General features: G+C 43.3%; 1 protein-coding gene across 1 annotated transcript in view; it reads right to left on the bottom strand.

Moving 5' to 3' along the window:
- The window catches only part of RPRD1A (regulation of nuclear pre-mRNA domain containing 1A), a 69166-nt gene extending 53100 nt beyond the window's left edge, over positions 1–16066 (bottom strand). The window contains exon 1 of the mRNA XM_074945206.1: positions 15806–16066. Coding sequence (XP_074801307.1) covers positions 15806–15956 — 151 coding nt within the window. The 5' untranslated portion in view covers positions 15957–16066. The remainder of the gene's footprint in view (positions 1–15805) is intronic.
- Between the last annotated feature and the right edge of the window lie 10356 nt (positions 16067–26422).

Consider the following 26422-nt stretch of genomic DNA (forward strand, 5'->3'; position numbering starts at 1 on the left):
ATTTACAAAGCCAGGTATTTTCATTGTCCATTTGCTGGTAAGAAACATTTACCAATTGTCTTAGGCAACATACAGGATATTGGTGTATATATAATGATGTATGTAATGCCTTTAAAAAAGTCTCCCCCTACAATCTAGCCCAGGGGTTCTCCACATTTTCCTTTCTGAGCCCCCCGCCCCCCCACCTCCCGCAACATACTATAAAAACTCCACAGCCCAGCTATGCTACAACTGGTCTTCTGCATATAAAAGCCAGGGCAGGCATTAGAAGGTAGCAAGCAGGGCAACTGCCTGGTGCCCCACACCACAGGGGCACTGTGAAGCTACATTCCTCAGGGCCCAGGGCTTCAGACCCATGCGATGGGCTTCAGCTTTTTGCCCTGGGGCCCAGTGAGTCTAATGCTGACCCTGCTTGGCGTTCCTCCCACGCAAAAAACCTGCTTGCAGCTCCCCCCTAGGGGGCCCGAGACCCCAGTTCAGAGCCACTGATCTATCCAATCTACAGATGTTACAGATTTGCCTGATTTAGTTATACAAAATGCTTAATCCAAAGGATTCTTTGGCAGTTGAGGCAGAGAATCAACCAACATTTAAGGAGCACAGGAAGACGAATATTGTTAGAGATTTTTCTGTAGTTACTAAAATAATGAAACATTGATTAGAACCCAGGTCTCTCTGGTTCCAGATCAGTGCCCATCCTTGGATGATGCACATTTAAACTTCTCCACCTATGTGTGTTTGTGTATCTAGACCTCAACCTTGAGCTCTTGCTGATCTTCAATAGAACTATATCAAACTGGGCTAAATTGCTATCTGGAAGTACACACAATCCTGCCTTAGCGTTTGCTGCTAACGTATTCTGCTCCGCATAGATTCTAATTAAAGGACACGAACAAAGGACTTCAATATGCTTAACTGTTCCTGAGAACATTTTACATTTATTTCCAAAATCAACTCTGCTGGACTCAGTCTGAAAACCTTTATCTACCCCTTATAGCATCTCTCTTCGGAGAGGACCACTCATTCAGGTTTCAAGAAAGAGATATGGAAGTCTGGATTTCCATTAAAAAAATATACGAATGCAATCAGGGAACTATACAGATTTTTCTCAGCACTTGGTAGAACACAGTATATTAGATTCAAGTGTTGGTAGTGTTGTCTGCCACAATTTACAGGTTAAGATTTTATTTAATTTATTTAATTCATACACATTTTCCTGGCTCAAGGCAGGGGCTAGAAGGTGACTATTGACGTGGGGAGCCGTACAAAAATAGGTAACGACCAATATCACTGCTATACTGAGACACTGCACCAGGTGCAGAGGAAGGGACTGGATGTTAGGGCTGGATCTATATTGACTCATTCCTAAAAAGGTGCAGTTTTACCTCATGCCCACACTAATGCTCTTCTAAACTTTCAGTTGCAATGCCCTCTGGTTACCTAACTCCAGTTATTGGCACAGCTCCCAGAAGCAATGGATTCTGGAACATGTCAAAAGGCTACTGGTGCACTGTGGGAGTAGTTGACCCATCTGGACCATTTCAGTTTGAACCATTTTAATGGCATTCATACTGGCACTAAACCAGAGCTAGCTGAAACAGTTCAGACTAAACTGGTAGTTAGACACACCGAAAGCAAGCCTAATCCAAAAAGGTATATGGCAGGCATTCAGACAGTTTAATATCCATTACATCAGGCGTCCTCAAACTGGGGGTCGGGATCCCTCAGGGGGTCACATTATTACATCGGGGGGTCGCAAGCTGCCAGCCTCCACCCCAAATCCCGCTTTGCCTCCAGCATTTATAATGGTGTTAAATATATAAAAACGTGTTTTTAATTTATAAGGGGGGGGTTGCAATGAAGAGGCTTGCTATGTGAAAGGGGTCACCAGTACAAAAGTTTGAGAATCACTGCATTACATGTATGCTACCAGGAACCATGTTACTCTAGTCGGTGTACGAGCAGCTACACTGCAAGCCCTTACCCAAGTTATGGTGCGCTCCCCCATATGCGTCCTCAGGACTTTCTGGGGATATGTCCCACGGTTCTTTGTGCTGCAGTAAACTGTGCAACCGATTCTTTCCCAATGAACTGTGGGAGAATTTGTCTGTCCTCCTTGGCACACTGGAGGAAACAGAGAAGACAAATTGAGGACTATCAGCACTCTAAATGATTTAGTCTGCATTCTCTCAGTACAGGAGGAGGAGTACTACTGGCTCAAGTGAAACCAGAACCCAAGCCCTAACCCCTATGCCCCCTGCCATGCTAGCTGGCCTGAAAGCACAAATAAACTTAGGTGAGATGTGTGTGTGTGTGGATGTAAAGGGATGGGGCGGGGGGTTGGGACAACACACAAGGAAGAACCTGGCTAACTCATTTAGCCCAGACTCTTACCTTGGTTTTAGCCCAATCCTCTCTACCACGCTTAAAAAGCCTTTTATATGGATTTGTCAGGCTTGCTTACCCAGGTGAGTAAGCTCCCTTCCTCTGCACTGGAACTCATCTATTAGTTTATATACACCTGCCCAGTTTATAAACACCACATTACACCCAGCCTTCTGCATTTCTACACAGCTCACTTGAACAGTTAGTGTAGTAAGCACCATAATTTGAGACACACCAAAAATAACACCTCTAAAAGAGCACTGCCAAGAGTCTGGCAGAGGAGGGGATTACATGGAGGGCAAGTCAGTGTAAGAGAATAAAAAAACGCACTACAAAAAAACACCAATAGCAAATCTAGAAACTTACTATCAACCTGCCACTACTACAAAGAGTTTGACTAGTTGCTCAACACCCCCTGTTGTGCCTGATGGCGTTTTAAGAGCAAATGCACCCATGGACACAGACTGGCAGTGCCAGAGGAGATCCCAGAAGTGGAAGGTCAAACACAGACCCCAGAGCCAGCAGGCTCTATGGGCAGATAGACTGGAGGACATCCTCAGACCTGCTCGGGGTCAGGGAATGGAACAGAGAGAAACCTGCATCAGAGCCATCGCCACTTCCAGGTAAGAGGCTCCTGCCATCTTTGTTATTGCTAGTGAGAAACTGCAACATAAGTGATAGGATTTTGCTAGTTTATGGCCAATGCAATTATTAAGAAGAATATTATGTACTGTGGGGTGACCTTTGGGCCACCTGAGTGCAGAACCCACACCATTTCCCCAGCCATCTTTTCCCCCCTTCCTCCCCCATCACATGCAATTCAAGATGGATTCCAATCAAGGAGAAAAGTAGTAAATATGCAACTAGTGATTTATTCTAACTGAAATGTAACTGAATACTGCTAATTGATTTATGCACAACTGAGATTACAAGATGAGCGATGCCTGCAGACACAGTGATGCATGCAGCACAAGCACATATGTATAGCTCTGTATACACACACACGCACTGCACTCTTCTCATACTGGCACGGTATTAAAGCATTCTCCAAATCAGCCAGGATTTTATGTCCTACTGTATGATCTGTGGCTATATTAAGTGAAAGCAAGGTGGATAAAAACCAATGATTTTTTTAAATAAAAAAAATTCCTAGTTATTTAAAAATTGGATTTTTGATAAAATGCTTTTTGAGGAAAAAAGCAATCTGAAGATAGTTTTAATTAAGATACATTATAGCTCAGAGATCTGTCTTCATAGAACAGGGATTGTAAATTCTAATTCTACAGTATGAGAATATATTCATGTAATGTTTAAGAAAAGTTTTGTAAATGAGTTCCAATAGTTCATGGATTAGGGACCCAATCTTATGGGGTTCCAGGGGCTTCTGTACAGATTATTTAGGTTAATCTTTCTAGTTATCCAATGGGTCTCAGTGCTCAGTCTAGAAGATACCATCAGAGAAGATACATTTTTCAGTTCTCAAACTGTGGATTTGTCTATCCAGAGAAAACATGCTTGTTAACAGCAAAAAATGAATAAATAAATTTTTAAATGAATAAATAAATAAATATCTAGAGAAACAACAGACCTCAACCCTACTTTCCCTCTGAAAATTTGTGTACACAGAGTCAATCCCTTATCTCTCTCTAAAAGTTTCAAAAAGTTCAATGAACAGAAGTTTGTTGGGGGCGGAATAGATCTGGATAAGGAGATGTCTGGAGACAAATGTGAGAAGGGAGGGACAGGCAGCAGAAACAAAAGTGAAACTGTTTGAGCAGCATATTCTAGAAGTCTTGAGGTCTTTCCAAATGTAGCCTTCATTATTTGAGATCTACCATATCATTCTCTTACTAGAAGGGAAAAACTATAATGGCAGCAGCCTGTAAGAGACGCAGTTTGGGAATAATTACCATTCAAGAAATATATATTTGCTGCTGATGTTTTAAAGAAAATCACACCAATGAATGGTGGAAGTCACTGCTGAAGTGATAATCTCACTTTTAACAGCAGTAGCTAGCTTCTTCTGCCAGTGTAGAAAGAATATTTTCTTCCTTTGGACTAATTCATTCCAAATTGAGAAATCGTTTGAGACCTGAAAAAGCAGGAAAGCCGTGTTTTTCTTTTCCAGATTAGGAACAAACAGGAAAATGAAGGTGAAGACGACTGAGAAGCTGCAGAAGCCAATATTTTACATTTCTCATGTTGACCTGGCTGACATAGTCTATTTAATTTTGGGGTTTTGTTTTTAAATATTTCATTTAACTATTTTAGTTAAAACAATTTTAACAAAAACAAACCTGAATTAAAAAAATTAAATGTTTAACTAAATTTAAAAATTCATGTGCTTGTTTTGTTAAAATATTATATGTTTGTTGTTGAAGAAAACAATCCACAATATATAATATTGTTGTTTTAAACAATTTAAATGTCTTTCTGGTGATGTTCTCCTCCTAATACAGCATGACAAGAAAATCCTCCAAATATTAACGCTTAACCAGTTGAATTGGAAATAGTTCACCTCCCAATGATTTCATAAATATCTGCTTCAATTACCTTTGGACCATTCATTTTCTGATATAGCTGTAAAACTAATCTGAAAAGTTTTCAAAATAAATCACTTAAAAATGTATAGTGTGTACCTTCTAAAAATGAAATCTACATCTATCTCTGAGTTGAGAAGAATATGTACTAAGGTTATAACAACCAACAAGAATGCGCTTTTATGGAGAAATCCATGATTAAATAGAGCCTTCATAACTAGTGATTTAAATCAATTTGATCTAAATCAAATCCACCCTGAGTGAAAGTCTCTAGGTATTGGCAGCCCGACGTACAGGGGTTGTGAAAAGGCATATTCATGGTAAGCAAGTTCCTGCATCCTATTTCAGCATGCTTTTTTGTGTTCACTGAGATTTTGGTCCACCCCCAGAAGATTATGCTTCTGAACTCTTCACACAGGAAAACCTCAAAACAGTCCATGAGACGCCTATGCAGGACAAACCCTCCCCGCCCCACAGCTCACTACAGTCCTCTCTCATCATCACTCGCTGATCAGTCATCAGACAAGGAAATACCTCTTTGACATAGACAGATGGTCTTCTACCACAGGCCTGGAAAAGTTCCCTTTTCCAATCCTGAATCTCCATCAGATTAACATCTTCTAATGACAACACTACCTGAAATACTTTTAAGACCAGCACTGGTAAAGGGTTCCTAGTTTATGGGCACCAAACCCACCCCCCATCCAGGTAAAAAGATATTTATTTTATTTTAAAAAATTCCAAGATTTTCCATTGCATTGGTGGGCTGGTGACCTGAGCTGCAGCTGCTTATCAACAGGCAAATATGGAGAAAGGAGATAAACGTGGGTATGGAGAAGATAGAAGTATCAATTTTGTGGCCTTACTGTGACACAACGTTGAGATATTTTTATTTCCCTGGACAAAAAAAAAAGTTCCTTTATTGCCTTTGCAAGGCTGTCCACATCTGCTGCACCAAGCAGCCTCCAATGGCTTTTGGTATGAGGGCCGTGAATTAGCAGGGGAAAAAGAAAAATGTTCCAAAGATGAGCATCTGCAGGACATGCAAAATGACTTTAGCCACAGGTCACACCAGCAGTGAGAATTCCAGGGGCTGCTGTAGGAGCAGGACAGGGAAATGAAGGGGCATGACTGGCAACAGCAGAAGGAAATGTTTGAGCAGCCACTTAGCCTGATGACCAGTACCTTCACCAGTTGACTCTCCTCCATGCTAACATACCTGGCAGCCAATGCACCACTTGACAATTCTGGAGTGGGGTTGGCAATGTGGCAGTCAAACTCCTAGAATAAAAGTGAGTATGGATACATATATTCTGTTCATCCTACCTCCATGCAACTACAGGAGAAGTAGTACAAGAACACTGGTGATGTGCAATTCTATCAACAGTGACATCACACTGATTTACTTTGTTTTCACTGCACATTTCACTCAACATTTGCACTCTGGACAGTAGCAGCTGGATTGGCTGCATTCACTTTTACTAAAGTATTTGATTGAACAATCCACAGGTGAGTGTTTGGGAAATAAGAATCAGAAAACTTAAATCAAAAGCTTTTAATTGTCAGAACAGCATCAAATAGATACATGTCTAAGTCTACACAGTATAACACTCCACAGCCTCACATTTTCCCACACAAAGCAGGATGTGGGCAAACAAGCCATCCCTTACTTCCCTTGCTCTCCCAGCCCCAGTGATCAAAGGCACACTCTTAGGTTCGGGTGTACAGGCAGCCAATCTTCAACCCATTCCTGGAGAACGCTCTCTCCATTATGCTTGCATATGTTGTGGAGTGCACAGCATGTCCCAATAACAGATGTCACTGGGCATACTGCATCCAAACAGGTTTGCAAGCTGTGCCAACTTACCATCAATCGTCCAAATGTACATTCTACCACCATCCTGCAACTGCTTAGTATGCAAATTCTTCTGAGTGCACTCTTACATCAGGGTACAACTTCACATGCACCTTGTGGAGGGAAGGACATGGTCGCAGTTGATGTAAAACTGGTTAGCAACCAACCTGTAGAAGTCTGAGGTAAGAGCCTAATTCTGGATTCCCTCATCTGCATGTCCTGACACTGGAGGGTTGGGTCTACATGACAGTGTAGACCCACTCAGTACTTGTGCTCCTGATCCAGCATCAGGTCAACACAGGAGAATCTACAGCTATTACAACCTGCATCAGCTGCCTCAATTCTGCTGTGTCCACACCAAGGCCTGCTGCCACCTTCCGATGGCCACTAGCTACTTCCAAAATGCTCTCTACCAAGTCCATGCCCTCCAGTTGTGAAAACAGGTGTTGGATTAACAGTGACAACTGCTGGAACAGGTCATCATCCTGATCTGGATCAATCCCTTGACAGTGGGTGGAACAGAGGTGAAAATGGAAATGAGGAGTGTGCAATGCCAAAAGTGTTTAAATTCTCTGTGTTGGTTAGCAAAGAACTCTTCCACACAGGGACCTGGGAGGGACAAATAATTTCTTCCAAAATACAACACAAAACAATTCATGCGGTGGTATTGAACTAAGAACCACGGGATATGCTCCTGGAAATTCTAGCATGTAACCAGGATGCATGCACCCACCAGACAGGCCTCAAGTGTGGCTTAGCAGCGTGGATGCTTGTAGCCAGGTTTATCTAACCCAGTTACCCATACTCAGGTAATCTCCTTGAAGACTACAAAAGCTGCCTCAGTAGGGAAAAGATAAACAGCAGGGTGATGAGCTGGTGGCAAAATAAAAAGCAGAATGCCAAAAAAGACTACAGGTACCAACGATTAGTAAAAAGAAAAAAAGAAAAGGAGTACTTGTGGCACCTTAGAGACTAACCAGTTTATTTGAGCATGAGCTTTCGTGAGCTACAGCTCACTTCATCGGATGCATAGCATATCGTGTCTTCTGCAGTTTCCACGATATGCTATGCATCCGATGAAGTGAGCTGTAGCTCACGAAAGCTCATGCTCAAATAAACTGGTTAGTCTCTAAGGTGCCACAAGTACTCCTTTTCTTTTTTCTTTTTACAAATACAGACTAACACGACTGTTACTCTGAAACCAACGATTAGTAAGTGTCAGAACGCCAAGATGGCAACACAAAAAAAAAAAAAAAAAAAATCAAGTGCCAGCAAGTGCCAAAGTACTGACAAAAATCAAGCACTGAAGAATTGCACCAAACATCAGAAGCCAAGATAAGAACGTCAATAAGTTCCAGACTTGACTGAAAGACAAAGTTGGTGTTGAGAAAGGATATCTCAAGCACTTACTGGGATCCAGAGAAGAGCTACAACTGCTGATGTGGTACAGCTCCTCTGCAGATAAGGAGGAAGTGACTGGATTGTTTTCAGGGCAGCAAGTATATACAGTAGAGGGAGTCACATGAAACAACTAGTGGGGACCTGACTCACATTCTTCTTTGCTACCACTGCCCTCATAGGTTAAGAGTTTGGGGAGATTCTACCAGTTCTCCACTCACGAGTTAAAACACAGGAGTATCATGCACAGATCATATATTTAGAGAAAGTTAAATTTTTAACCCACTACATCAGGAGTCAGACTGATCCAGTTCATGGCAGTTTGAAGAACTGGTACTTTTCTCTGATGGCTGATGTTCTGGGCTCTAGAATCTACATTTTCATTTTTTAAACGTTTAGCCCTTATAGTTCCAAAAATATAACTTTTCCCTATTAATATCCATCTGACCCTACAGACATGAAACAGCTCGGAGAAGTGTGAACTGCCTCACTCATCTCAATAGGTTAACTAAGGTACACTATCATGAAAATTTTAAATGTAAGCATTGTTAGCTTTTACGCTGCTGATTACAACATACAAGAAGGAGAGGGGTGATCATAATACAAAGATGTACTCTAAATGACAGGTTTCAGAGTAGCAACCGTGTTAGTCTGTATTCGCAAAAAGAAAAGGAGTACGTGTGGCACCTTAGATACTAACCAATTTATGTGAGCATAAGCTTTCGTGAGCTACAGCTCACTTCATTGGATGGTGTCTCATGAGTGGAACTGGGACAGTATCAATACTTTTCTCTATCTGATTTGACCCCTTCAGATAATGCCACCCAACCCCTCATATAGACAAATGCTTTGATCCAGGTGGCTAAGTTTGAAGATAACCAAACAGAAAGGCAACTTTTTCTTACCAAAACAAGCCACAGTTTGGAGCCATTACAATGCATTATGACAACGTCACATCAAGAGGCTGACATACTCTGAACATGCATGAAAGAAACAGCTACAAACCTAGAGGGGTCAATCTCAACTGAAGTTCATGACAATGCTATTAAAATTATAGTTGGGCTTTAATCATTGTAGTTTCTTATCTCTGAAGTAATAATGGTGTCATGCTTCAAATTAATTGCTACAGCCTCTTTTCAATATAAAGAAATTTTCATCAATATGCTAGCACAGACCCAGAGCATGAACTAAATGACAGTTATGCCAAAAAAATCTAAAATTTAATATATATTATCTCATAGGTTAGATTAAAAAACATAACCAAAATGAGTGGAACACAAGTTTAAACACTCACTAAAAGCCATACTAGTCCATCTGCAGAAGCCTTCAGCATGTATGTTCCAACCAACCTTTTAAAGAAAGTCTCTAATGAGCAGACTCATCTGATGAATATATCATCGTATGACAGATGCCAGAAGTCCCCTGTCAACCCATAGTAATTTCACAGAATGATGAATTCTAGGATATATACATTTAATGTATTCATTAGTTACAGTCAAGAAGCAGCAGTAAAAAGTCTGTTCTATAAATCTAAAGAGAAAGGTCGAAAATCATACAGTTTATGAACTGTTATGCATGATTACAAAACACTCAGATTCTGTTTACACTAAGGGACTGTAAATGCATCGACAAATCCTACTGTCCAGCTGCTGGCTACAACCAAACCAAATAAGTAAAAAAAGTCATATTACATGCCATAAGACTGCAGCAAACTGAGCAACCTATTTGGAAATAATTCTAATTATTTACATACTTCCAAATGTTACAAATATAACTGCATGAAAATTTAACAGATTACATTTAACAATTTTCCTTTGAATTTATGTACACACAAACATCTAGACAAAGTGAAAACTATAATAGCTAAAAACTATTTCTCTTCTGCAACTGTACAAAGTTATTCTAATAAAGAATTTCAGTCCAAAGACTGTTAAAGAACATGCAACTAGGGATGGGAGCTTAGTTCAGAATTACTTCAATTCAACTTGATCAGCCATTTCCCATTATCTTACTGTAGACATCAGCATAGAAAAAAAACTTTCCAATCCCATTTGTTTCTGTACTCTTAAAAGCATGATCTAAAGAGTCTTTCCTTACTGGCGACTGGAGAAAGAGAGCAAGAAAAAAAGCTGTATCATGGAATTAAACAACTCCTATTACTGTAACCATCTTTACATAAGTTACCAAAGAGCAAGTGAGGTAAAATTTACCTAAGTTACTCTGGACAAGGGGTCTGAAGAAAAGAAAAATAGGAATAAGCTAAAAATAAAACCCAAAACATTAAAGAAAAGATCTATGCTTTAATATGAAATTTTAAGAGGACAAAAAAATTACAAATATGAGAATTCTAGCTAATTGTACCCCAAAGGAAGACATGTTTGAGAAGTCTGTTTTCATATACCAGAAGTTTGTATTGTGTCACTCATTTTGCTAGTTTTTAAAGCAAACTGCAATAGTTCACTGTCAGAACCAGAATCTCATGGCTCCAGTAGAAGAAAGTTGTTACAAGATGTTAACTTATCCAGACAGTAAATAGTATGTGTGTCTAAATACCACCTCCTCACTCCCATTTCAACATAGTGTCTCGTTCCCATTACACAATTTTAGAAATACAGGTGCCACTGACAAAGAGGAACAAGGGTCTAAGAGCTCCTATCGTTAATACTGAAGCCATTTAAGATGAAAAACTAGGCAAATTGTTGTCCAGGACACACATCCATGACCATTCCACTCATTAGAGAAGTGAAAGGCTACAGAGAAATTAGTCTTGCATTGTATTGTGCTCTTAAGGTTGCTCATTTTATCCCTGGTGATGGCATATTCCACTGTAAGGGCCTTCCACAAGAATGAATTATGAGATGAAAGATGGCATTATGGTTAGAGGCATTGGTTTGGGACTCACGGAGATATGGGTTCAATTTTTAATTCTGCACAGAATTCCTGGGTAACACTGGCAAAAAATCACATACTCTCGAAAACAAAGTTATTACTAATTCTTTGTCTCAAGGCAGGGGAGTTGGGAAGATATATTCATGTGGTTTGAAAAAAAAAAGCGTGGAACTAGGTCTCCTGAGACCTAGATTCTATGCCTGGTGCTATCAGGGACCTACTGTCTCACCTTGGGCAAGTCACTTCGCTCTGTGCCTGTTTTCCCTCCCACTCTTTGCCTATATTGTTCATTTAGATTAGAAACTACTGGGGTTAGGGACTGTCTATGTGTTAGTACTGCATCTATCACAATGAGGCCCTGATCTTGGCTGGGGTTTCTAGACTACTGAAATATAAGTAACAACTTTTGTGAGGCTTTCAAATACTGTGGTGATCACAGGCAAATAGCTAAGATAGAGGTTGGGGTTTGTCAGCCACAGCATCCCCAAATGCAGCTGAAAGTTGGGATGTGGAACAAAAGAATCTCTATAGCTTAAAAAATGAGGACCAGGACCTTGAAATGGACAGTGCAGCATGAAATGATCTCAGTGTTTTTTTCTTGGACAGGAGCTGGCCTGCCACATGTCTAAGCAGCTGTAGTTTCCAGACACTTAGAGGTCAGCCCCAAGTCGGAAGAATTGCACAATCTTACTTTGAGGTGGCAAAGGCACAAAACACTGTAGCCAAATCACCATTCAGGTGAAGATTAAAAGAATAGTATTTCTAGTAATCACTGCTAAGGACCCCATACAGATCCCCTCCCGCAAGAGAGCACAAGCTTGACAGCTGGAGACACGTGCTACCAGCAAACATTGCTGTCAGTTCTTCAGAATGCTTCATTCTGCCAACCAACACTACCTCCATTTACTTAGAGCAGAGATTCTAAAAGCGTGGAATGTATTCTGGGAGAGGGAGGCGTGAGATGCTTTAGAGGAAAAAAAGACTTACTGTGCACACTTTACCCACAGCAATGAATAATTAGCAAAGCTGATTCCTCCATACAGGTTATCAGATGCTGCTGTGTATTTTGATGGATTTTTTTTAAGCTTGCATAGCATTATACAAAGTCATTGCCATCTGTACATGAATCCATTTGCTATGATGTGGGGTCCACATTTAATTGTAAGTATCAACCACAATTTTACTTTTGCTCTTATTATAATGGATTGTTGGCTCTGTTTGAATCAATGCCTTACTGGTTTTTATATTTAATGAGACGTACATATTGATTTTTTTTTTTAAATCAGTACACATACTTGTGTGGTGGAGTGGGAGGCATAAACTACTACAGATGCAAAGAAGGGGAGGAGCATGATCAAATAAGATTGAAACTCAGTCTGTCTGTGGTTCTCAACCATCTAATTTTCATCCATTTCTCTAGTCAAGCAACTATACCTAAGGCTGTGAGTCTGTCACAGATTCCGCGACTTACGCAGCGGCTGGGGAAGCTGTGGCAGCCAGCACTTGTGGCGGGAGCAGTTCCTGCCCTGGCCCCTGCCTCCTAGGAGCTGCAGGGATGCGGAGCCTGGTAGGAAGCCCCTACCAGCCCTCCCTCCCCCAGTACCAGCAGGGGTCCCGGGCCACAGCCCAGCCCCTATCCCCCAGTCCCAGGCCACACACCCCTCCCCCAGTCCCAGCGGGGGTCTCGGGTCAGCTCCCCCAGCATCCCCAGACTGCTCCCCCATCCAAGTTTCACAGCAGGTATTTTTAGCAAGAGTCATGGGTAGGTCACAGGCCCGCGATTTTTTGTTTACAGTCTGTGACCTGTCTATGACTTTTACCAAAAAGTACCCGTGACTAAAACATAGCCTTAACTATACTATCTGAACTTGATAAAGAGTTAAAGAGCTGGATTTCAGGAATATACTGATGGCACTACAGTGACTGCCTCATACGCTCACTCTCATGTGTATGTTGATCAAGATAGAAAATAAAACCAATTTTAAAAGGCTCCTACATCAGCTATTCATCATAAACTTCTCGATCATTCAAAACAGTGATCTTAAATAATTTATTTGGGGGGGTGTCTGGGATTTTTGTTTTTTAGAGATGTGGGAGAAATACCATGCATTTGTTTTCAAAACAAGAGAAACTGCTCCAGAGACAGTGTTGTTATAGGGAAGGTACTTTTACTTTACAAAATACTGTACATATTCGATCATAAGCCGGTTCGTTTATAAGCCGACCGCCCCCCGCCCCGCCCCCGCCCCCAGATGAATAAGTAAAAATGGAAAATTTTTATGACCCATTCATAAGCCGATCCTATAATTCAGGGGTCGGCAAACTTTGGCTCCCAGGGTATCAGGATAAGCTGCTGGCAGCCCGAGATGGTTAGGTTTATCTTGCTCAAGGTAAACAAAGTGAACAAAGTGTCCCACCGTGCCAGCTGCTTACCCTTACAGGCCGGGACAGCAACTAGTGGGGAAATTTGTGTGTGCGCAGGGGGGGGGGGGGGGGGGGAAATCTGGGGGTCAGCCTCCACATGACTCCACAACTAGCCCAGGATCCCCATACTCTCCCCATCCCATCCCTTCCCATCTTATCTGGGGAGGATGTCTCTGGCCTGGCCGCAGCATGCTCCGGCGGGCCAGGCTGGGCAGCACGGCCGCAGCATGCCAGCCCCAGAGCTGCAGCTGCTTCGGAGGCTGGGGGGGGAAAGAGCAGTGTGGCCAGAAGCGGAGAGACTCCGGCCCCACCTCTTCCCTTCTGGCTCTACTGCCTCTCCTTGCTCCCTCTGTTGGGGAAGGGGCTGTGTCCCACCTCTCCCACTCTATACCCATTCATAAGCCGACCCCCTTCTCTGGTGCTTCCCTTTTTTACTTAAAAAATTCGGCTTATGAACAAGTAGATATGGTAACTGAGATAAAATACTTAAACCTACATATCTGTGTAGTAGACACGTCACTCTTCAGTTTGTGCATTCTGACATCCCATGGTTTCTACCCAGAAGCCACGAGTTTTGGGTTTGTTTTTTAATTCTACTTACTCTGTTCAGTCTAGTGATTTGAAAGTTCAAAAGAGAACCATTTTCTGCAAGAAGTGAACTAAAACGTATTTTAAATCAAATGTATTTGCAAATGTTCCTAATACAAAACACATGGAAGCCTAATGTAAGATATTAAAACAATTTACATACTGTTTCAACACAGGCTAAAATAATTATAAGATATAATACTAAAGTTTTCCTTTTAACTTAATCCTATTTAATTTTAAACCCACATTTCTAGGATAAACTAATTCTATGTTTATTAAGGTATGCGGTCCAACCCAGAAAAAAAAATAAATAAAAATCTTTGATCAACTACTTAGAGGAGTAGCCGTGTTAGTCTGTATCCACAAAAACAACAAGGAGGCCGGTGGCACCTTAAAGACTAACAGATTTATTTGGGCATAAGCTTTCATGGGTCAAAAAGCCACTTCTCCAGACCCACTTCTCCATGCATCTGAAGAAGTGGGTTTTTGAACCATGAAAGCTTATGCCCAAATAAATCTGTTAGTCTTTAAGGTGCTACCGAACTCCTCGCTGTTTTTGTGATCCACCACTATGATCTATCAATATGACATAGCAAATGCAACATCTGCAGGTCAGCCAAATTTTTTCTATCAATTTTGTTGGACTGCTGCCTACCAGCATCTCCTCCCTAATGAGAAACCCACCCCTAAAGTCTTCCTGTTCAAATCCCTAAATGTCTACTGTGTAAAGGTAGCTATGGGAAGAGTGAAAGCAAAAGTTGCCAGGCACAGTAAGTTATCAGGTAAGGTGACTTCTGGTACTATGGCAGATAGGCCAGCTCTTGTCATTGCAGCAGGAAGTCTACAATTCACTTGCTAGGAAAAACAAAATTAAGCATGAATGCATATTACTAAGGAAACAACCTCCTAAACTTTAAAAAAGTCAGTCTGAAATATAGTCAGTTTCCAAAGCTAGGTAAACAAAGCTTCAGTTCTCACACTTGTCTGAGTCCTTCTGCCCATTTGTGTAGTTACACATCACATGTTTCTATTTAACGTAGTCACTCTAGGCTGCTGCTGTGAAAGAGACACAAACAGCAATCTGCCTGCTACACTCCAAAACTGATTATACACAAAACAATGTCAAATACTGAAAGTAAATACCTGAAGGGAAAACGAGTCTCTAGCCTTTATCATCATGATCTTCAGTGCGACGAACAAACATAACCGGTTAAAAAAAGCGCTATTTGTAAAGTTGACGGTGTCCCTTTAATTAGTCCTACCCGCTAATTCTCTCTGAAAAGAGAAAAACCTGCTGACGCAGCTAGGAGGAGTCTCCACGCCAAGCAAGGCACGGTACGGATAGAAACACTGAGCCTGGCACAGCTCATCTCCAGGGACTCACCTGCAGGACCGTCCTTCCGCCAGCGCGCGAAGGCAGGGAGCGCTGCCGAGCCCGCAGCAGGGCCGCAGCTCCTACCCCGGGCCCGCTCCCCACACCACTCGCCGGCCCCGGGCGATGTTTTCCCAGCCGTGGAGGAGGCGGGTCACCGGGGACAGGCCTCGTGCCGCGAGAAGCGGGCAATGCCGCCTTCCGGGATGGGGGGAGGGCGCGGCGAGGCGGAGAAGGCACAGAGCGGCCGCCCCCATCGGCGGAGCGGGGCTCCTGCTTGTCCCGGCGGCTAGTGCCGGGGGAGAGGTGAGCCCCAGGCCGGGGCGCACTCGGCCTGCCCGGGACCGACCTCACCTTTGCGCAGCTCCCGCTCCCAGACGGTGACGATGAGCCCCGAGTGCTTGCGGTGGTGGATGAGCCAGAGGCTCAGCGTCTGCACGCTCTGCTGGGAGTTACTGAGCTCCGAGAGCTTCCGCTCCAGCGCCGCCTCCGAGAACGCCGACATCGCCCCCCGCCGCCGCCCGGCTCCGCGCCTGACAAACCCGCCGGCCCAGGCCAGACGCAACCAAAATGGCGGTGGCCCAGAGCCCGACTCTCTCCGCCTTGCCTCCTTACGTCATTACCGGGGCGGGGCCTGAGCGAGGGGCGGGGCCGAACGTCCCACATCCGGGTGAAAGACAAGCCCCCGCCCCTGCCTGGGGGGAGGAGGAGTCTCTACGGGGCCGTGGAGGGGAGGGGGGAGAGAGAGAGAGAGAGAGAGTGAGAGTGAGAGTGAGAGTGAGTGAGTGTCTGTCTGTCTGTCTGTCTGTCTGACCGCCTGGGGCGCAGCGATCCCTGCGTTCACCCACCAGGCCTGGGCAACACGCGGCCTTTTTCCGGGGGTGGGGGGGAGGAGGGGGAGCGTGTGATAGGAAACGCTGAGAAGCAGGCGACAGGGCTCGGGGAGCGTGGGGCTGCCTCTGAATAGTTCCCTCGTTTCAGCCTGCCTCGTGGAGATCATTTACATTGTTCACTTCATGCCTGGTCCCCCCTGGCAGTTGCCATCCCTCCAAGAGCCATTTTCTGCTGCCCTGGACACAACACGCGCAGGACCGCTAACCCCGAAAGTTAAAAACGTCATGTCAGAGCCCACCCCCGTCCCCCAAAATGATATGAGTGCCAAAAGCCGTGAGATTTTTTTGAAAATAAATTAGGGTTTGGGGCTTGTTTTTTGGTCTCTCTTCTGTTTTTTGAACTCCCCGCACCCACCCCAGCACAGATTTGCGACAATTAGTGTTGGCCCCTGTTCTCCCAAATCTATTGACTTTCAGGTGATCTAGGCTCCCACTACAGGGGCGCTCCCTGGCTCCTGTTGGTGTGGAGCCTCCAGCTTCCCCCCCATACCTTAAAATTCTAATTATTTAAGTCTGCACCTCTCTAGCCCCACAGCTGCCATCCCCTGGCCAAGAAGTTAACTACATAACTCCTCACTTCTCACATCAGTTCCACACCCCACAACCCTGACCCCTTCATTCCTACATCAGTTCTGCCTCCACTCTGGTAGCTCCTGGGGTGGGGCGGGGGGTGATTCAATAGGTGCAACCCTAGGGGGTCTTCCCCATCCACTCCCAGGCCTGGGGGGGACGACAGATGAAGCAGGGTCCCCTTCTCATCCATCCCAGGTTCTGCAGAGAGGTCAACTGCAGGGACTCTTCGCTCTCTCCTCATTCGCAGGCCTGGTGTTGTCAGGATAAAGACAGGAGGAGGAAGAAGCAGAGAGCAGACTGACGCATTATTCACAGAAGGGGAGAAGGCTGCCCTAACCTACAGGATCCTTCTCCTCTTCCTTCCCCCAGCCTGTCCTGTGAAAATAGTATCAGCTGCTCACTCTCCCACATCACCTACCCCAAAGTCCTCTTAGTTCCTGGCAGGGAAGGGGAGCGCTGTCTGCTTCCTACAGCAGCTCTGATTGGCTGTTCTTCCTCAATTGCCCACCTCCTGGAGAAGAGTCAGGAGTCAGAGGGGTTTTTCCCCCAGCTCCCTCAGGACTGAAATTCATGAGAGGTCTGGAGCTTCTCAGGTCATCCAGAGACTGGCTCCAGCCATAATTTGTTACTCATAATTAAGGTTAAGTTTCTGTCTTGGGGATTTTTTACTAAAAGTCAAGGACAACTCATGGGCAATAATCAAAAATTCATGGAAGCCCACAACCTGTCCTTGACTTTTACTAAAAAGAAAAACCAACAACTCGGGGGAGGACGAACAGTTGGAGCGCTGCTGGGGGCTGACCTCTGGCAGCTACTCCAGCCCCACCACTGCTCCAGCACAGGGGCTGACCGCTGCTGTTCCAGCCCCCAGGGGGCTGACACAATACCGGCTGCTGCTCCAGCAGCCCTGGCGCTGACGGCTGCTCCAGGCCTGCTGCTGCAGAAGAAGTCACGAAGGTCCCAGAAAGTCACAGAATCTGTGACCTCTGTGACAGAACCGTAGCTGTACTCATGATTTCTTGTGTGAGGTGGCAGTGCTGCAACCACACCTTCCCTGAAAGGTGCTAGCTTGTGACTCTCGCTTGTATCAGAATAAGGAGCATTTACGGAATAGCATTTACAAGGTATTGAGAAAAACAATTTGAGAACCCTACCATGTTTTCCCCTAAAACATCTCTTTTTAAACTCCCACAGATTTCCCCAACATTTTCACATATTTCTATCGCACCAGGATTTGAATTATATGAGTTAAATTTTTCCAAGTTGATGAAGATGCTACAGGAATCAAATTAAATAAGTTCTAGAACAGAACCATGTTTTTCACTTGGTTATGGGGCAAGTTCCTGAACCTTTTCCAGTAGCTGGTGTGCAGTGATTAGAAAGTAAGGAACAGGGGGAGGAGCAAACAAAAGGGATCACATGGGGCTGAAACAGTCAGAATTATAATTATATTTTAGGTTTTTAGCTCTTAACTGATCTCATAAGATGCAGAGCTCCTTGGATGAGTAGTTCCCAGCTGTTATTGTTTAAAGCAGTACTCCACATTTTGAATGTGGTACTAGCCCTGTTTCTTGCAGCACCCGGGGCTACACTTTGATTTTTCTTGGCTGACTACAGCAGAGAGAAAATACTATACGATAGGTCTTCCTCACCTGCAGGTATTCTTCAAACTATGGGACAATATTGGGAATCCTTGGAGTAGGAGAGATTTAATTAAGACAACAAGCACAGCCAACACTTTCCCCATGTGACTTACCTAAGAGGGACAGCAGTGCTCAAACGTAATGGTTAGAACCCCTGGATAGGCAAGCAGCGCTTCATTGGATTGTGACTCTGATTCCATGACCTCTCCCTACCTCTACTTCAGAGTATCCTTTTCAACCATAGTCTTTCTAAAGAAACTCCAGATAAGGCTGTGATGGGTTTGGTCACAGAAACTCCCTCAAGATTGTCACTAGATGTGCTGGGATACCACTGAGAGAAAATCCCCCTGCCAGAGAAGACTTTCCTCCACTCCGGTCTTGCTGAGTTAGACACTCCAGTCAGCTACAGCACAGACCAAGAGGTTAGGCCACAGCCCCCTGCAGTTCACAGAAACTAAGATTCACTTAGCCCAGGGTTTCTCAGTTAACAGGGACTTTCCCAGCACCCAGTATTCAGTCTTTCTGGGAGCCTAAACCCCAAATAAATCCATTTTACTCTGTATAAAGCTTATACAGGGTCAGCTCATAAATTGTTTGCCCTTTACAACACCAATAGAGAGATATGCACAGCTGTTTGCTCCCCCAGGTATTAATTAATTACTCTGGGTTAATTAATAAGCCAAAGTGATTTTATTAAATATAAAAAGTAGGATTTAAGTGGTTCAAAGTAATAACAGACAGAACAAAGTAAGTTACCAAGCAAAATAAAACAAAACATGGAAGTCTAAGCCTAATACATTCAGAAACTGATTACAGATAAAATCTCACCCTCAGAAATGTTCCAATAAGCTTATTTCACAGACTAGACTCCTTCCTAGCCTGGGCTCAATCCTTTCCCCTGGTACAGTTCTTGTTAGCTCCAGCTCAGGTGGTAACTAGGGGATTTCTCATGACTGGAACATCCTTTGTTCTGTTCCACCCCCTTATATAGCTTTGGCACAAGGCGGAAATCTTTTGTCTCTCTGGGTACCCACCCCTCCTTCTAAATGGAAAAGCACTAGATTTAAGATAGACTCCAGTACCAGGTGACATGTCCTGTGAGACCCCAAGCCTTCATTCTTCCTGGCCTGACTCACAGGAAGGCTTGCAAGTAAACAAAGCCATTTACAACCAATTGTCCTAGTTGATAGGAGCCATCAATATTCCAAACCACCATTAATGGCCCACACTTTGCATAATTACAATAGGACCTCAGAGTTATATTTCATATTTCTAGTTTCAGATACAAGAATGATACATTTATACAAATAGGATGACCACATTCAGTAGATTATAAGCTTTGTAATGTTTCAGAGTAGCTGTCGTGTTAGTCTGTATTCGCAAAAAGAAAAGGAGGACTTGTGGCACCTTAGAGACTAAAAAATTTATTTGAGCATAAGCTTTCGTGAGCTACAGATCACTTCACCGGATGCATTCAGTGGAAAATACAGTGGGGAGATTTATATACATAGAGAACATGAAACAATGGATATTACCATACACACTGGAAGGAGAGTGATCACTTATGGTAAGCAACTACCAGCAGGAGAGCGGGGGGGAAAAAACTTTTTGTAGTGATAATCAAGATGGGCCATTTCCAGCAGTTGACAAGAACGTCTGAGGAACAGTGGGGGGTGGAGAGGGAATAAACATGGGGAAATAGTTTTACTTTGTGTAATGACCCATCCACTCCCAGTCTCTATTCAAGCCTAAGTTAATTGTGTCCAGTTTGCAAATTAATTCCAATTCAGCAGTCTCTCGTTGGAGTCTGTTTCTGAAGTTTTTTTGTTGAAGAATTGCCACTTTTAGGTCTGTAATCGAGTGACCAAAGAAACTGAAGTGTTCTCCGACTGGTTTTTGAATGTTATAATTCTTGACATCTGATTTGTGTCCATTTATTCTTTTACGTAGAGACTGTCCAGTTTGACCAATGTACATAGTAAAGGGGCATTGCTGGCACATGATGGCATATATCACACTGGTGGATGTGCAGGTGAACGAGCCTCTGATAGTGTGGCTGATGTGATTAGGCCCTATGATGGTGTCCCCTGAATAGATATGTGGACACAGTTGGCAACGGGCTTTGTTGCAAGGATAGGTTCCTGGGTTAGTGGTTCTGTTGTGTGGTGTGTGGTTGCTGGTGAGTATTTGCTTCAGGTTGGGGGGCTGTCTGTAAGCAAGGACTGGCCTGTCTCCCAAGATCTGTGAGAGTGATGGGTCATCCTTCAGGATAAGTTGTAGATCCTTGAGGATGCATTGGAAAGGTTTTAGTTGGGGGCTGAAGGTGATGGCTAGTGGCATTCTGTTATTTACATTACAAGAGACCATTTGCATGAAGCATATTCCAGTTACATTATATTCACACTCATTAGCATATTTTCATAAAATCATATGGATTACATCACAAAGGCTTTTCCCAGTTCCAGGTATGTCATCGTTATAACTTAAGGTAATGTCTCTCTCAGAAATGTATTCATTTACTGTTTCCTTAGATTTATACACACATCAATTCAAAAGAAGTGCCTATCCCTTGCTCTAGGCACTCCTTGATAATTTTAAGTACACAATCTTAAAATAGACCAAAGGTTCTCAAACTGTGGGTCAGGACCCAAAGTGGGTCATGACCCCATTTTAATGGGGTCGCCAGGTCTGGCTTAGACTTGCTGGGGCCAAAGCCCAAGCCCAGGGGCTTCAGCCCTGGGCAGCAGGGCTCAGGTTACAGGCCCCCAGTCTGGGGCTGAAGCTCTTGGGCTTTGGCCCCCTGGCCTGGGGTGGTGGGGCTTTGGCTTTGCCGCCCCGCCACACCCTGCCACACATACACCCAGAATGGTGGGACTTGGGCAGACTCACACTTCGGTTCCCCCTCCTGGGGTCCTGTAGTAATTTTTGTTGTCAGAAGGGGGTTGCGGTGCAATGAAGTTTGAGAACCCCTGAAATAAACTATACCCAGAACTAGCCTTCAGTCATGAATAAGCAAACAGCAGTAACCTTGCAGCAAAAAACATATTTAAGATTTTTGAAAACTTTCACAACATTTCACCCTTCCCCCCTGTGCTAAATACCATGGACCACTAGCGGGATGTGGGCACTTGCAAAGGGGATTGGCAGAGGACACATTCCTGGCTATCCTTTCCTGGGAAATATTTCTAAAATACCTGTTTCTTGGGACAATCTGGTCCATTCCCAAGACAAAATGTTAGCTCTTCAGGATTATTTCTGCGAACCCCAGGAATAAGTAACCCTGAGCAAGGATGAGTTAGCAGGACTCAGAAATGGGAGGGCCAGCTTCACAAAGTCAGGGAAATCATCTCAACCCTTCTTTCAGTTTGGTGGCAGAATTTAAACTTGGAGATCCCATGAACCCTCAGGGAATGCTTCCAATACATCACTCATCATTTGTATTTTGAGTCAGCATGGGTGAAATGAGGTCTGAAAACCTAATTTGTAGAATACTGTCATTTTTATTATGTACAGCAGAGGACACTATTGGCATAATCCAGAACTGACTACTCAGGTGAAACTGAGACTGAATGGATAGATACACAGGAAGTAGGACACCGATGAACACTAATTCAGCAGTTAACTCTCAATTAATGCTGCCTATTAGGGAGTTATTCTGAAGTTACAGCTGAACCTTTGTAAACAGCTATAGAAAAAGAGAACAACAACTCACAAACTGGATAGAAGAGGGAGTTGAAGTACAGTTTTGTCAATGCCTCACCTCCAAGCAGTATATAGAAGACAAGAAAGAAGGTATATAGATAGGGGGAAGTAACAGTGGGTAAATAGCTATAGTGATAATTAACAATGCTTGGTATTTCTTAGCACCTTTCATCCTAGATTCTGAAAGGTCTTTGTAAACAAGAATATGTCTTGTGGGACAGGCTTTTTTCCAATGTAGCAAATGAGGAAACTGAAGCACAGAGAGATTAATTGACTTGTTCAAAATTATACAAAGTTGAATAAGTTCTTTTGTCCATATATATCTTATACTACAAGCACAAAAGGGAGGATTTGAAAATGTAGACCAAAATTAACTCCTGAGCTCAAAAGATGGTGATTCATCTAGATTAGCTGTTCTTGAGAAGAATTAAATTCCATTTGCTGCTGAATGCAGAGAGGATATCCCAGGCACAAATTAAAAATAAAATACTGAATCAGCCTAAGGACAGACAGCAAAAGAAAGCTTAAATGGAAGGAAAAATCCATGTTGAAGCCATCTATCCAAGCTGCATACTGGAGCCAAAGACTTTTTTATCTAAATTCCTGACTTCAAGCACTTTACATTTTAATTTAATTAATTAAAGATGGAAATAAATTGCTGCATTTCATATTAAGAACAGCCCTTTCTGGAGCCATGCAGATTGTCACAATTGTTCAGAGCAAAAGGATAGATTGCACAATCGAGAGTCTTCACTAGGGTTTCGTCCATTCCATGATTGCTCTGACTCTCTTGTAGCAGGACATATAAGGATGTTTGCATAAAACCTTCCTTTTCTCCTAACAGTCAGGCAAACAGCCAGAGCCAGCTACGTACATCCTGCCCTTTCATCATTAAACGATTAATTCAAATCATACTATGTAAACATGGACTGTGATTGATATATGGATGTAATGAAGTTTCAGGTTTTTTGAATGAAGGGAGAGCTGTAACTAGGCAATAAGACACTCCAGGGTATGTATTAACTCAGGTGTGTTGAGAGGCATGAAGCTTTAGATTAATTTTAACATTCTGAGTGGTGTATTAATGGGCCATTAATATTTGCCCTGGAGTGTGTACAGCTTTTATCCATAGCATAAAAGTAATAAAGCACATTCCTAGTAATAAATAATGTTAGCATTTTAAAGAAGTAAACACCCTTTAATGCATCATGGCACCATAAGGAAATCCTATTGAGAACTTTTGGAAAATGCAAGTTTAAGCTTGAATTTAACAACAGCAAATGGGCTGATTCACCTCCCTGCTCCAGCAGGGGCCACTGTGTCTCAAGGAAGATTCACCTCTAGGAAGGACAGGCAGTGTTTTCATTACCTATTCACCCCCATGGCTTCCATTGGGTAGTGCAACTTTAAGGGGCCAAGGAAGTCCTGCTGAGAGAGGGATCCAGGATGACCCACCAGTGCCATCCACTTGAAAGGCTACACTAACAGGAACCTGTGCTAGATCTGAGGATTAGCTGGGCACTTTGATGTTGCCAGAGGATTTACACTGTGGTTTACACCCTCAGCCAGTAAAACCCATTGCTGAATCTAGCTCAGTGTCAATAAACAATGCTTACGTATTTTATAAAGACATTAAAGAACATTGCCAAAGACCTCAGAGTTGTTAAAAATGTAATACTGTAGCTACCGACCTTTTTGATGAAAACTAGGTGTCACTAGTGGTTTAGATGTGGCCACAGTAGTTTCATTCCCATCTCTTTTCTTTCCCTGCAGGATTACTCATTCTTGGTAGTGTACAAAGTAAATGCAACAATTTTTTTGTTTAAAACAAAAAAGTCATTAAAAAAATTATTTACTGAACAACTTAAGCCAAATTTTGCTCTCTAGCACAAAGATGAAAATCCAGAGTAACTGCACTGATTAAAACCAGTATAACTGACAGCAGAATTTGGCTCCTTATTTATTGCTGGAGGGTGCTAATGTGGTATATTTCCATAGTACTTTTTCAATACAAACAGTATGGTTACATACATAATTATACAATTACATATGTGATCATGTAATTAAAAACTATATTATAATGTATACACACAACAGAACTGGATTAAGGCTGCACTGGCAACCATAATTATAGTGTTTCCTAGCTTTTGATTGCTTGACTTTGCAATCTTATTAATGTTCTTTTAATGTGGGTTCTTGTATGTAATTTCCTATGTTTAAAAAAACAACAACAAATTCCATCATGTGGCATCATATTACCACCCGCATGGTTCATCAGCAGGGTTCAGACCTTTAAATCCACTGCACTCACCTTTGCCATTTGAGCCAATGGTGTAACTGATAGCAGTAGCAGGTTGTCATCCTCTTTGTGGACCAGCACTAGAAGGAGATGGAACACTTTGCCAGTGGGTTTCACAGCTATTTGCTGACAGCAGAGAAATGGTGAAACTCTGTAATAATGGGTTCCAGTCCAACATGGCACTGTCCCCTCCAAACCTATCTCTTCCCCACCCCGGCTCTTCATCCCAGTCCTATTCTCCTCACCTAGTCAGTCCCAGTCATCAATCCTTAGGCCTCTCATCCCAGGTCTAATCCCCTTGCCCACCCTGTCCTAGTCTCCTGTTTTAGGCTCCCCATCCCAGTCTTTCCCAGTCTCAGTCCCCTTGCCCACTCTCAGTCTCCCTCTTCACCCCTCCCACACAGCCTCCAGTTCCCTCACAGAGGCTTCTTATCCCAGTCTACTCACCCTGTCCTGCTAGGTCTGGCTTTTGTCCCCTCTGTTCATATGAGGCCTCTTCCTCCTCCTCCTCCCTCCCTGGGCACCAGCAGTGTGATCATTGAGAACACAGAAGAGAATAGTTTCCCTCCTCTGACTTCCAGTACCTGACTCCATAGGCACCAACTCTGTGGGTGCTCTGGGACAAACACCCAGGGAAAAAAATAGTGGGTGCTCAGCACCCACCAGCCACCCTCTGATCAGCTGTTTGGCATACCTACCGATCAGCTGTTTGGCAGCAGGCAGAAGGCACTGAAGGGAGGGATGAAGTGTAAGTGGGAAGAAATGCTGCGTGGCCTTGGGGGTAGATGGAGGAGGGGGCTTCAGGGAGGAGCGGGGGTGGAGTCGCCGCCTGGAAAGAAGAAAGTTGGCACCTGTGCCTGGCCCCAGCCCCAATCCTCAGCAACCAAGGGCTGCTATTCCAGGAATAGTCCTGCTCAGCCCACTGCAGCCCCAGGCTAGACCATACTCTGTGCTGATGGAATCTTTGGAAAGTTAACTGTGAAGCTCTAACAAGTCTATATTGAGAATGTGCAAGCTGTGATTTTTCAAGGGCTTATAGTTTGGCCACATTTGGGCAGATTTTCATGGGATCAGCAAAATTCGCATCCCTGACTCAAAGGCTGCCCTTTGCCACATTTCAAGTCCCTGCTGCAAAGCATGGAACCATTAAAGCTTCTGAAAAACAAAGGTCAACAGAATTTTTTAACATGGGCAAGACAATGTATTTTTCCCTAGCCTCATTCTTAGAAACAGCAAACTGTTTTGACTGAAATTAAAATAAATAAATATCAGCCTGAGGCAAACATCCAACATGGAAAATTTCAGCCCAAACAGTTACAGTTTGGCAATGATACAAACAACTAAAAACAGGGTCTTATAATGGGACAAGTAAGGCAATCTTAGGGCTGGTCTACACTGAAAACTTGCATCCGTATAGCTACAAAATCCACACCCCTGAGAGATGTGGCTATGCCAAGCTAACTTTTGGTGTAGACAGCACTAGGTCAACAGAAAAATTCTTGCATTGACCAAGCTACTGCCTCTTGTGTAGGTGAATTAACTACAGCGACAGGAGAATCCCTCCCATTGCTGAGTGTCTACACTGATGTACTACAGCAATGCCGCTGCAGTGCTGCAGCTGTGCTGCTGTAGCATTTTAAGTGTAGATATAGCCTTAATAATAACTCATACTACTAGTGTCACCTATAATAAAAGTATAGAGGCTAAAGATAGGAATGCTTGGTGTGCTCATTTGCATATCCTTCGCCTTTTTGGATTACTTTTTAGCTGTTGAGATTTGCCTTTGGATTAAGGGGTAAATTTCTACAATTTAAAAGTAGAAACATACTTTTCTTGATGGAAGCTTTTAGCCTAGCATCAA

Source organism: Natator depressus, chromosome 2 (genome assembly GCF_965152275.1).
Source record: "Natator depressus isolate rNatDep1 chromosome 2, rNatDep2.hap1, whole genome shotgun sequence".
NCBI lineage: Eukaryota > Metazoa > Chordata > Testudines > Cheloniidae > Natator > Natator depressus.